Consider the following 13,467-nt stretch of genomic DNA (forward strand, 5'->3'; position numbering starts at 1 on the left):
TTGGAAATTTGAGTCAACTGTGAGAGTCTGGTGCCGAAGAAGGTATCTTCACGGAATAAAAAAGGTGACGGTTTTCGTGGAAATCTCACTTCCGCTTTTTTTCGCAGGAGATAGCGTCGAAGAAGCGACGATTATTTTGAGGTGGGAGAGCATAAAACCAAGACTACAGAGGAATTATATTTTACAATGGGAGGAAGTGAGTCAAAAATTGTAAGTACAGGTACAATTGGTGTATTTTGCGTTCAACATGTCTATTCTATGTTAACAAGCATGGCAAGCGGGCTTCGCTCTTCGCTTAGTTCGCAAATGAGGTGGTTCTCTGGCGTCAAAGTACAGAAACAACTGGTTTCTTTCTTCTCAAGACATCCATAAAAAAGCATTCAGGTAATTATAAACAAAACGAAATCAACGCAGAGATGAAAATGCGGTGTTAAAATTGCCAGCAAGGTTAATTGTTAGCTCGATAGTATAATTTCCATGGTAGAGGGACTTGACCAACGTTGGATCTGCACGAAGCTTCGACTATTCAATTTGTATAATCCTTTACACATAAAATTAGAGAGGAGTGCCACGGATAATTGCGGAAAAAATGGATACACTTTGTAGTGCACACTAAACACGACAATTCCTTCGTTTGAAAGCAGCAAAAGCGAAAGACTTGAATATTTCGATTTCGAAGGAAAATCGATTGAAAATTATTTACGCTGTCCTTCTGGGCAGAAGAAACAAGAGCCAGAGTATATTATATAGTCCCGACCTTTTTTGATAAAACAGAATAAAACGGAAAACAGGGCAACGAAATGAAGTGGTCTAAAGCGAAAGTAAATTTGTCAGATTCCTTTGATTTCTGGGTAACTCATCTTCCGCTTGTGATACTAGTAAATCTTGGAACCGGTACAATTACGGATCAATAAAACTGGATTACTTTTTATTTCAGTAAAAATAGCTAGAAGGTTTTAATATTGAAAACACGATTTGTAAATCATTTTCAAAAGTTACTAAATCTGCTTGACGCTTTCTGCTGCAGTGTCCTCAGTATATTTTTAAAATTCTCCAGTAACGCAATTTTGTCACGCGTGCCTGATTTTGTCCTTCGCTTTCTATTGCAAAAGAAAAGATCAATAATTTTATAAAGTCCATGCGTAACGATTACGGACATCATTTACATATGTCGGGAGGCTTTGAAGAATGAGGTATAACACAATAGACGCTATTCTTATTTGATGACATGTAAATGAGTGGCCGGGTATTCTAAAGTTTAGCCACGATTACAAACTTATAATTGGTCAGTAACACGTGTACTGTTGTAGAATCTCACTGGTAATAAAAATGATACGATCGTTATGATCGAGCCCGTAGGGCGAATCAAAATACATACAAAAGTGAAAATACTCAGCGACTCTACACAACAAAACGTCTGATGAGAAATTTATTATTCAACAAGCCAAATGTCTAACGCGGACGAATGTCTAACCGGTTCTCTGGGGTACAAATATCGCGTGAAATTTGTACTCGATTCGTGCGTTAAATGTACTCTACATTATGCAGTTGGATAACAAGTGGAAAAATTTCCCCTTTTTCAAGTTTCGAGATATTGTGAGAAAAACATAAGATATACTAAGATTTAAGAGAAAGATTAGTGGATAACACCTCATTTCACTATTTCTAGGTGGAAAATTCACACCCTTTCACCAAAACTTGAATTCAATTAAGGCACACTGTAATTGATTTGGTGAATATGATGAATACTAACCTTACACCTTGCGTACTGCGTATGGGTATACTGTGCGTATGGGTATACTGTGACATGGCATAGTTATTACTGTTGTCAGAGAATTTGCGTTTGGTACTTAGTAAGCTTTTTTTTTAATAAAGAACTATGAGACAGTGGACAGAACGGATCCCAGCGCGCGTTTGCAAGGCGAGAGGATAGCTCAAGAAGAAAATGAGCAGAGAATGAGAGATTTGCGTGACAAGATGGAAAGAGACCGCGAGCTGGCATTACGCGAGGCGAAGGCGCGTGCCTTGTGCGAAGACGAGGAACAAAGGGAGCTTTTAGAAAAACAACGACGTGAAAGAGAAGAAACTGAAAGAAGATTAAAAGAGGAAGAAGCGTTCCTTAAACTCAAACAAGAACTGATGATGTACGACTTTCAGATTTGTCCAAGGATCAGGAAAGAATCTTTCACGGATTTGCAGGTGGCCGACATTGATCTGATTCGCATTGCTCTAATTGGCCCGACAGGATCTGGTAAAACTAGTTTTGTAGGTAAGAGCAAAATTTTACTTTTTGAATCAATCATCAACCCCTTAAATATGCTGTTATAGGGAATAGCCAGTTATTGGGCGCGTTTCAACTCTAAATGGTTTTTCCGATAATTGAGGTTTCGGATGCAAAAACGATTTCAACAACTGAAACATTTCGCCATGTTAAAAGACACGACGAACATTTTGCATAGTAAATGTATGGGCAAGGCGAATTGAGTAAAGTAAAGTAAAGTAAGCTTTATTTGTCAGAGCAGGTCAGTGCTGGCAGTCTTACAGCTGATGTAGACCTGCTATTAACCCACCCATCCCACCCCAGGGGAGGACATCCATCACACTGTAATCTCGTGCGTGGGAAATTAACGTCTCCTACCCCTAACCCTGCAGGAGAAGGGACCTCCATTTATTCGTCCCTATCCAAGAAGACTAGAATATCTAACCATTTCTTGATGTTATAGAAAGGTAGCATATTCTCCTCATTTTTATTTAAAGATTTTGAGTGTTGGTCCGGCCGGGGCTCGAATCCTCAACCTCCTGCGCAACAGTCCAGCGCTCTACCCATTGAGCTAACCGGCAGGCGGTTAGTGAAGGCAACCAAGCGCGCATGAAGAAGTCTCATAAATTTAATTTAATTTATTCGCCACGGGAATGGCAGGAGAAAGGAACAGAACTTTCGTCCCAATTGACACCTAACCCCAATTCGCAGTAAAGAGCCCACACCACATCACAGTAATCTCGTGAGTGGGTTCTTTAATGTCCACTGCCTGACCAAATTAACTAATTAATAGATGCTGGAGACGGGACCTGCGGTTTATTTGTTATGTCGTGCACATTTTATCAGAGTTTTTTTGCATATCCTGAGACACGATTCGATTAATTTGGAAGGTACATTACAGCGGGCCCTTGGAGATGCCGAACAGAGCGCCTTTGAACAGGGGACAGGAAGCGAAGGAACTATTTTGCTCGAGGAATACTATGTGCATAAGAAGATTCGGATGATTGACACCAGGGGTTTTTTTGAGACTGACGAGAGACTCCTGGATGAGTGTCTGAACATCATGTCAGGAAGGTAAGAATAAAATAGTTTTAATGGTTTACCATAACGATAACAAAAAGAGCAATAATATTAATGATACTAAAAACGATAATAGTAATAACAATAATGATAATAGTCATGATAATGATAATAATGATAATGACATGTCTCTCGCTTCTTGTTGCAACATCTTTCAGGGTAGAAAAAAAGGTGCAGTTTTTCAACTTTAACTTAAATTTCTATTTCAGAATAACAGGCAAAGCCGCCTATAGCCATAGTGACATAGAGCTTCCTCTCTTGCCGCTTAAGCATTAGTGTTTTGTTTGGGGTGTATTCAAAACGGGTATATAAAAGGCGCGAACACCCCTTTGCAAAACAATGTGCACTAGCCCTTCTCTGCGCTTTCTATCCAGCGCAAAGCGGAGAGGGGGGTTTGGGTTGGGATCCCTCTTTCCCCCTATTCCCCTGTAACTCTCTTACCCTTTTCAACCTAAACAACAACGAAAGCTCAGTCGCTTGTTCCGTTTTCATCGTAATTTAGAATCCGTCCAGGTCAAGAAGTTGTGCGAAACGCTGACGGCAACGCAGCAGCAAATCAAGATCCAACCAATTTGCTGAAAGGTGCACAACCTCTTCCAAAATGCGCACATGCTGTTGTTTTTGTTGTAAAGGCGAACGACCCGCGATTGAGAGACGGAAAATACAAGGACACTTTGCAGAAAATCAGAGAGCACTTTAGAGAAGATGGTAAGCAAAAAGAAAGCGTTAAAGACCATACGCACGGACGCAAATCCACAATGAAATTAATGACAGGTAATAGATGTCCCACCCCACGCCCACCCTTCTTCGTTGTTTTCTACGCCCCGCGCCCCGGCCTTTCTCCTTGTCGCCACAAACCGAGAGTCCGCTACAGACTAGCTGGTATAGAGGCGATGAGTGCTGTGGCTTTATAAGTAATCAGATTTACCGTAACCTTTCAGGTTATGCTCCTGTGACTGTAATCACCTACCTGGACAGGCTTGTAGAAAAGGAGGAAAAAGAAGAAGCTTTTGACCAGGCCTCCTGGGCCACCGGCAGCTCCTGTGAGAAGACCTACTTCATTGCAAATTACACGCACGCCAAAGCTGAGCAGTCTCATGAAGTGGATCGAGCAGCCCTTGACATCTTGGATTCTGTTCTGTTGTCTGCCGAAAGGTTTATCAGAATCCGTAAACAGCGAGAGAAAAATAAGATGGAGAGAGAAGTCATGGCAGGAGGTAATAGATTTTGCCTAAGCTTATGGAAAAATGTGAGAAAAATAGAATGAATAATTATACTCTCAATCATTTACATTATGTATGCTACTGCTTATCTTAGCAGTATACAGAACGCTCGTCACAGATAAATCGCGTTTATGGCCCAACTCACCGAAGCGTCTTCTGTAACTAAGCGCCTGAGCATTCCGGAAGGGGGAATCGTAAGCTCCAATACGCGTTGGTAACATTTTTTTCCTTTTTCCAACAATCGTCAATGATGTTGAGCATCTCGAGCTCTCTTCATAGCACCAAAAAATTTCAGGAATAGTAACCGCATGGTCATGGGATGGGCTTGGGTAATTAAAGCAAATCAGGATACAGAGAGATTGGAAGATTTTAATTTCAGTGTACAAACCGCTAAACCCAGACGGCAAAAAGTTCAGTTATTGCCGTGTGCCTTCGCTGTTAACGTCCTACTTAACTCTTGAATTGACAGTGTCCCCTTATTTTTCCGTCATCAGGACCATCTCCCAGTGGGGAGACCATTGAGCAGTTCTTAGCCCGTCTGCAGCACAAGCACCACTGGTCTGAGCAGGGCAAGATGAAAGCTTTGAAGGAACACCTGAAGCAAGAAGAGATCAATACTCTAAAGGTGCTGAAGGAAATGTGGGAGGACATCAAGTCGAGTCTGCCGTTGTCGATTGGAATGAAGATAGTCTTGGAAGAAGAGATGAGGCGCTTGTGAAGAAGCCCTTGCACAAAACAAAACAAAATGATTTTAGCGAGAAAAAAAAAGATAATTATAAACAAAAGAGCTTTGATTTTTTAGATTAGTTAAGTTGGAAAATGCCTGGCTGGTGGTTTGCACAAAAAAAAAAAGGGAACACACTGGATAGATTTCTGATTACACTTTTTACCCTTATTTTTATAGAAAAAATTGCGGTTGAAGTGATTTCTTTATCCATGAAAAAGTCCTCTGAAAAAGTTTAGCCAGCGAGAGGTCTGTAAGAGGTCTGGGACTAACTGGCCCTCAGTATCGACTCCAGACCCTCAGCCGAACTCGCACCGGCTCCCTTTGCTAATTAAAGGCTTCGATCTTTCTCGTGGACAAAGAAACACTTTGGTCACAGTGCTAACAAAAAGAGCTTGCACGCAGAATAAGGTTGCGTTTACCATGTTTACTAGGCACCGTAATTGATAAGTTATTGTTGTTTACGTATCGTGTTATTCAAAAGCTATTCGATCTGACAAGGTGGTCAGAAAACGATTGCTGCCAGATAGAAAGGGAGGCATCATCACTTTCAACTGATTGACCGTTGTTCAAAAAAAATTATATGCCTGATTAAACACCAATAAAAGGAAATAAAATACCTTTCTGTTAACTTCATCATTTTGAACGAGGAATGTACTTTTCAACTACAAGAGTCTGGAGGTGAATGAAGGTTTTTCTTCAAAATTAATATCAAAGATCCCGTGATTTCGGGGAAATACAACTTCCGCTTTTGACGCAAGATATCGCGCTTTAGAAACAGCGATTGCTCTGAGGTTGGGTTTGCATAAAACCAGGATTAGACAAAAATATTCTTTCACAATGAGTGGAATTTTAGAAGGAATTGTGAGTATAAATGTATCTTGTGTATTTTGCGTTGAACTTTGTCTATGTTGATAAAAACTGCAAATACACTCGGCTCTTTGCATACTAACAACGATGATTTATTGGTTTGAAACCGGCGAAAGCGAAATATGTTTAATATGTTAAGATTTCTACTTCGAAAAAAAATTAAACAAGAATTAGCTGCACGGTCATTCTAGACAAATGAAAGCAGAGACATGAATCATTAATCGGTTCCGATTTATTACGAAAACGGGTGCAAGGAGAAGAATACATTCCGCGAGCAAGGTCTAAAGTGAATGTAGATTTGCCAGCTTCCTTAGAGCACCACGTTTTCCAGTTGTGGCAAATTCTTGGAACCGGTGAAGTCGCATATTGTTATATTTGGAACCCTCTTCATCTCTTTTCATATTTTTTTACGTTTATTTGTTTTCTTTTCATAGAATCTAGTCGATAGGTTGTGATATCGAAAGAAAGAATGTTCAAATAGCCTACCGATGATTTTTCTTTACCCAGTATGCAGCGCTGTCCCTAAAAAAAATCTCCCACGATTCGCTAGTCACGTATTCATGCTCATGACAGACACGTGATACCCTAAGCAAAAGAAATCTTCAGTTCAAGAGGCAGAAAAACTATTTCTTAAAATCCAAGCAAAAAGATTTTGGTCAGACGAAGTACTTTTTCTATGCCAGGAACTTCCTGGAATAGAAAAAGTAGTTGAACTCTTTCCCCGTATTTTCCTTCCCTTCATCCCAAGCTTTGACTTCTTAATAGATCGCTGCGGTGTTTTCGGGGCAATTGTTACCCTGTTTTCGTCGCACAGCAAATAGTCTTCGTTTTACACAAAAAACTGTCCACAGACGTTTCAAAAGATCAGCCTGACAGTTTTTCGTTAGCCATGGGAGAAATTTCGTAAGAGAGCGAAATAGATCAAATAAAAGGGACCTTAGAGCGTTTAGCTTTTGACGAAGCGATGAAGTCTTCTGCTGTGCGATTGCCGACTCTACTGGGATAAGTTTTTATTAATGGTGGACGATGTTTTTAGGGGTTTGGGGGTGGTAAAGCTAGTGTTCAAAGGTTTGTTCTCCGTTTTATCCAAAAAAAATGTTAGTAATGAACCTGTCATAACATCCTTTTAACAAATAGAAAGTTCGAAATAAAATGACGATAATTCTTTTTAGAGAAGACTTGGGGAGGCAGTTGTAACCCCAGTGGTAGCCCCTCTGGAAGCAGTGGTAACCCCACTGGTACGTCCGTTTTTCCCGGAGCATGTGACCTGCAGGGCAGTGGACACTATAGATCCGATCGCGCGCGCACAAGGCGAGAGGAGAGCTCGAGAGGAAAATGAGCGAAGACTGGAATAATTGTCTGCCAGGATGGCAAGAGAACGGGAGCAGGCATTACGCGAAGTGGAGGAACGTGCCTTGTACGAAGACGAGGCGGAGAGGAGGGATTTAGATCAACAACGACGTGAAAGAGAAGGAAGAGAAAAAGAAATGAAAAAGTTCAAAGCGTTTCTCAACCTTAGAAAGGAGATGATGGATTATAACTTTCGTAAGTGCCCGAGGATCAAGAAAGAATCTTTCACAGATCTGCAGGTGGACGACATTGATGTAATTCGCATTGCTTTGATCGGTCCTACGGGATCTGGGAAAACTAGTTTTATAGGTAAGAACAAAAGCTAACTTTTTTATTCGAACATGGAGTTCTTATACACGCTGTTGTCACGTTGTGGGTGGTCAATATCATTGGGCGTGTCTAGCGATAATTCAGCGATAGTAATACTATTTCGGACACAGAGACTAACTTAAGGTTTCAGTAACCGAGATATTTCGTGAAATCTAGAGATCAAATGGAGTGAATTCAGCCGAGCGCAAATGAAGGGGACTTACTTGTCTTAGTGTGAAAGAGTTGTATGCATATCCTGACGCGTATTTTTATTGAATTTACGCGGAACATTGCAGCGAGCTATTGGTAATCAGCAGTGTGCCTTTGAGCAGGGCACAGGAAGTGAAGGAACCATTTTGCTCGAAGAATATACTGTGCAGGAGAAGATTGTTTTGATTGACACCAGGGGATTCTTTGAGACTGACGAGAGACTGCTGGATGAGTGTCTGAACATCATGTCGGGAAGGTGATCACTGATTATCATAACATAACCAAAGTAAAGCGCGCGCTCTGATTGGTCAATTTAGCGTCCCCCATTTACCCATGGGTGTACGCTGCTGACGTGAGCAAATGCAAAGACTATTTTACCGCGCGCGCTTGTTTTTTCTGGTCACGTAAGATTTGTTAAATAAAAGGGAACTCTTTAGCTACAATGTATCACTGTTATGTTATAAAACAAATGGTAAACACAACAGTGTACACTTTCGAGTTATGGATGCACTTGGGAGGTTTGCTAAGCACTCAAGAAGCTAGAGTCGCTCGAGGCTATCGCCTCGAGTGACTCTTACGCATCTTTCGTGCTTAGCAACCTCCCGCGTGCATCCATAACTCAATAGTGTACGCTGTGGTGTTTACCATTTGTTAAATAATAATGGTAATAATAATAATATCATTATTATTAATATTAATATCAATATTAATAGTGGTAATGATAATGTAATTCAACAGTGGCATTTTATTAGATGAGAGTGCTGTAAGAAGGGGAATAACCCTAAATGCACCATTAAAAGTCGTAAAACGCTTTTAAACCAAAATTCGTTTTTGTCCTAATCTAGAATCCGTCCAGGAAAAGAAATTCTGCGAAATTATGACGGTTCTGACGCAGCAGCTAATCAAGAGCCTACTAACCCGGAGAAAGATGCAGAAGCGTTACCAATATACGCACATGCTGTTGTTTTTGTCGTGAAGGCGAACGACCCGCGTTTGAAACACGGCAACTACAAGGAGACTCTGAAGAAAATCAGAGAGCATTTCAGAGAAGATTGTAAAACAACTTTATATGTTTCCTTTTTTCTTTTTTTAAAACTCTTTGGCGTAAATCTCGCGATGAAATTAGCGGCTGCTATTGACTTTTCATTCTGCTTAGATATCAAATGTTCAGCAAAAGAGTCGTGGTGGTAGTTTTGAGCGTTTAGACCGACAGTGCTCCTCAAGTGTAGCGTGCTGCAGGCTTCTAATTCATGAAGACGTGCTGAAGGGGCGGGTGAGGGATAGATCACGGTTGTGGTTGTCTCACTCAGCCGCTAGGCCCCCTCCACCCTCTGCCCCCCTCCCTACCCCCCTATCGTTGCCACCAAGCAAGAGCCGGCTCAAGATGGCTGCTAGTGCTGTGGCACTAATAAGCTTTCTCGTCACCTTTCAGGCTATGCTCCTGTGACTGTAATCACCTACCTGGTCAAGCTCCAAGACAATGAAGACAAAGACGAAGCTTTTGACCAGGCCTCCTGGGCGACCGGTAGTTCCAGTGAGAAGACCTACTTCATTGCAAATTACACGCACGCAAAAGATAAGCAGTCTAATGCTGTGGATCGAGCAGCCCTTAACATCTTGAATTCTGTTCTGTTGTCTGCCGAGAGGTTTATTGGAATCCGTAAACAGCGGGAGAAAAATAAGATGGAGAGAGAAATCACAGTTGAAGGTAACGACATGTATATTTTAAGCTTACCTTGCCCAAGAAAAATTTGGCAAAACGAAATGGATTATTCATCCGTGCGATTATATGAACAAAATTAATCGCGCGTCCGGTTTTTGTTCGTCGTGACTTAGCTTTTTCAAAACTGCATTTAAAAAACGCTCTAGAGGGCTGTACACGATGGCACCAACGGGGTCGGTTCTGCAGGATACGAGCAGAAAGAAGAGAGGAACAATTAATGAAAATAAACGAGAAAGGGCGGCGGTCATGTGATGAAATGGTTATAGATTGAGTTTGGTCCGGCCGGACGGAAAAATGGTTGGTTCTCTCATTAGGTGAGGGGCCTGTGCATCCTCAATTTAGAGGACGTATTATAGATATGATACTCGATTTTCTCTCTTGACTGCGAGGTCTTATGTGAGTTTTCGTGTAACGTCTACGGCATCGGCAAACAGCGAAAACGGAATCTAATTTTGCTCGCTGTTCCTCAATCCTCGTTCACTTTTAATTCACTCACTTTTATTTCAGTGTACAAACGGAACGTGTACAAACGATAAATCCCAGATCTCCATTTTGCAGTTTGCCTTACCCGTCAATTTAAATTGCTACGAACACTGGCTCCTTGTTTTTCCGTCATCAAGAACCATCCTTTAGTGGGGAGACCATTGAGCAGTTCTTAGTCCGTCTGCAGCTTAAGCACCACTGGTCTGGTCAGGGTAAGATGAAAACTTTAAAGGAACACTTGAAGCAAGAAGAGATCAACACTCTTAAGGTGCTGAAGGAAATGTGGGAAGACATCAAATCCAGTCTGCCACTGTCACTTGGAATGAAGATAGTCTTGGAAGAAGAGATGCAGCGCTTGTGAAGTGGTGCTCTTCACAAAATATAAATATCTTTCAAGTAGAAAACAATTAATTGATCTAGTTTTGATAGGTTGCCAAAAGGCCTGCCTCTGGTTGTTCAAAGGGCGGATAACACTATCCAACGGATAAATCACTATCCAGCGGATAAGTGTTACCAAAACGTATTGCGCTATCCACCGGATAGAGATTTATCCAGTGTATAGCGTTATCCATCCTTCGAACAACCGGGGCCTGGAGACCAGATTTGTGATCGCAGTTGCTCTCAAAGAAATGTCCACTGAATTTTAGATACTTGACAAAAACGTAACCTTTCTCCCAGCATGCTTTACTCTACGGAAAAGCGACATCTTTTTAATATTAGTTTCGTCGAATTTTATTTAGAATAGTCGATAAATGTCAAGTTAGTTTAAGAGTAGGCCTGGAAAGGAAGGGAAAGATTTTCTGCTTATCAAAGAATTAGCTTTATGAAATAAACACGAGTGTTTTTAAAGGAGAACCCTCAGAGTCAAAACAGGGTTAGAATGAAAATTTGATCCTTGTGAACTCGCTATTTCACGGATTTCAAAATATCGGGATATTAGAAAGCTACCTTGGGGTTACTGTTTTCTTTTTGTTTTGTTTGTTTACTCCGCTTATTTTAGGTTTATGGCAATGATGTATTCGATAAACGTTAAATTAAACGTTAAAAAATGACCAGCAGACTAGCATCTAATTTCTCCTTATAATATCACTCCAGAATTCGCACATCTATGTCATGGGAATAAAGGAAATGATCACCAATTAAAGAAAGTCTTTATTGCTATACAAACTCCCATTGTCAGCATCCTAAGAAATGCGTAGAGAACAGTATGGGGAATATGCATAACGATGTTTGGGTGTAAAGGGTTCGAGAGAAACCTGATTGATTTACATTTGCGCAATTATAACATCTACATCGTCCTCCAAGTCTTTGACCATCATACTAGCCGTTCCACTATTTTCCAGACCAACGTCTGTTTTTTTTAATTCTTCTCTGCAAATCCACTGAGTCGTTCTCATTATTTGTGGTTCCGACATCTTCAACTCCAACACGCCTTCGAAACAGTCCTTCCAATGAGGCTTTAGCAACCAAACGAATTTCTCTAATGCGCTTAAAACGAAGCAGTGGGTTTACTGTTGAATTGTTTGAGACGACGAGTAATCCTAATTCTGTAGCGTTCTGCAGTATTTTTGTGGTCCGGCCGTAAATAATCGTTATGATTAGAAGCGCGAGCCATACTGGAAAATAAGCGAATAAAAGCGCGCAATGAATGTATAACATATTCGTCACAGATTTTCCGCAAGAGAAGATGTTCATCGAATACTTGCGTGTGTAAGTCATTAGCTGGTTTTGTTGCTTGTGAAGAACAGTGTAAATTTGGATAAAAACGACAGTTCTTACCAAAAAGCTTAAAGGGATGATAAACACAACCAATAGAAAACAAACTTTTGGCTGAAGAAGAAATGCGGCCGACCACGAGAAAGATATTGTCGATATTATTGTCACCGTAATGAGCATACGTTTGAATGTGACTACTGAACGGTATCGTAGTTTTAAATACAACGCCAGAAATTTGTCCAAGTTTATGAACACCATGGTCTGAAGCGAAACAAGAGAGACATGACCAGACGAGAAGTCGTAGACAAACTCCGACGACACATGCAGCAAGTTCGTTCCGAAGTAAATTGTGCAGAGCAAAGGAGGGTTGAACGATCAATCCCACAAAAATTCTGACAAAGCTGAGCTGCACAGAAGAGTATCTTAGATGGCCAATCCATAGAAGGTGCTCTTTTAATGGAGAGTAAAACCAAACCGTTTCCAAAAATGGTAGTTAAACAAATTACCCAGTTTAAACTCGTGGTTATAAGTCCAACAAATTCTATCCCATTTATATCGTGATAAAAATCGCAAATGTGAAAATTGCGCTACCTGGTTTGGACCTGCGCTGTTATCGCCACCAATCTTGTTGAATTTTCCATGTCTAATGGCGGAATAAATAATAATAAATAAATAATAACTTATATAGCGCCATATCCGACTGCTCGATGGCGCTTTACAATACTGAGTTAAAAAGATAATGCCTACAATTGATTAAAGACAAAATAATTAAGACAAACAATCACATAAAATCACAAAATATTCGAAAAGAAAGCTTTTTGAAAAAGGTAAGTCTTCAGACATTTCTTAAAAGCAGCCAAAGAAAAACCAGGCTATCTCATATGAATGGGCAGGGCATTCCACAACCGTGGGGCAGCCACCGCGAAAGCTATGTCACCATAAGACTTTTGAGTAGACTGGGACAACCAGAAGAGACTGTTTAGACGACCTGAGGCTATGACTGGGGATATACGGTGATAGCAAATCACTAAGATAAGAAGGGGCTAAATTATTCAGAGATTTAAAAACCAACAACAAGATCTTGAAAACAATGCGATGCTCTACTGGTAACCAATAGAGCTCCGAAAGTAATGGTGAAGTATGACCAAATTTAGGATAACGCTTAACAAGACGAGCGGCACAGTTCTGTACAGACTGTAGCCTCTGAGTCTGGTATTTTGGATTTTTGCGGAAACACAAAGCTTGTGCGAATATCGCTTTGATAAACTTATTAGGACTACTTTATGGTCGTAGTCTACCCTTGTTGCCGTAAGGAGACAAAATTGATAAGGTAATTTATGCAACCAGAAGTGTGTTATCCACTTAATTACTTATCTTGTATAAAGAACGTGACAAGAATTCTTATTGCGTATATGAGAACGATCCTTCGCAGTAAAGCACTATTTGAGCAATAGTGAAAATCAGACTTGAAAAAAAAAAAAAAAAAAAAATTTCAGGCCTGTACGGGACTCGAACCACT

At 40.6% G+C, this 13,467-nt stretch overlaps 2 protein-coding genes across 2 annotated transcripts; both read left to right on the forward strand.

The window, feature by feature from the left end:
* Nucleotides 1-50: 50 nt before the first annotated feature.
* Nucleotides 51-5,923, forward strand: LOC111338651 (uncharacterized). Its single transcript, XM_088726281.1, has 6 exons — nucleotides 51-210; nucleotides 1,876-2,269; nucleotides 3,151-3,334; nucleotides 3,843-4,048; nucleotides 4,282-4,557; nucleotides 5,058-5,923. Exons 1-6 carry the CDS (start codon nucleotides 187-189, stop codon nucleotides 5,279-5,281), a joined length of 1,308 nt encoding a protein of 435 aa, XP_088582407.1. The 5' UTR covers nucleotides 51-186; the 3' UTR covers nucleotides 5,282-5,923.
* Nucleotides 5,924-6,043: 120 nt separating this feature from the next.
* On the forward strand, nucleotides 6,044-11,354 carry LOC148727593 (uncharacterized). Its single transcript, XM_088726311.1, has 6 exons — nucleotides 6,044-6,151; nucleotides 7,330-7,814; nucleotides 8,100-8,282; nucleotides 8,872-9,080; nucleotides 9,459-9,734; nucleotides 10,370-11,354. Exons 2-6 carry the CDS (start codon nucleotides 7,525-7,527, stop codon nucleotides 10,591-10,593), a joined length of 1,182 nt encoding a protein of 393 aa, XP_088582437.1. The 5' UTR covers nucleotides 6,044-6,151; nucleotides 7,330-7,524; the 3' UTR covers nucleotides 10,594-11,354.
* The last annotated feature ends 2,113 nt before the right edge of the window (nucleotides 11,355-13,467 follow it).

The sequence above is a fragment of the Stylophora pistillata genome, chromosome 7 (assembly GCF_964205215.1).
Source record: "Stylophora pistillata chromosome 7, jaStyPist1.2, whole genome shotgun sequence".
NCBI lineage: Eukaryota > Metazoa > Cnidaria > Anthozoa > Scleractinia > Pocilloporidae > Stylophora > Stylophora pistillata.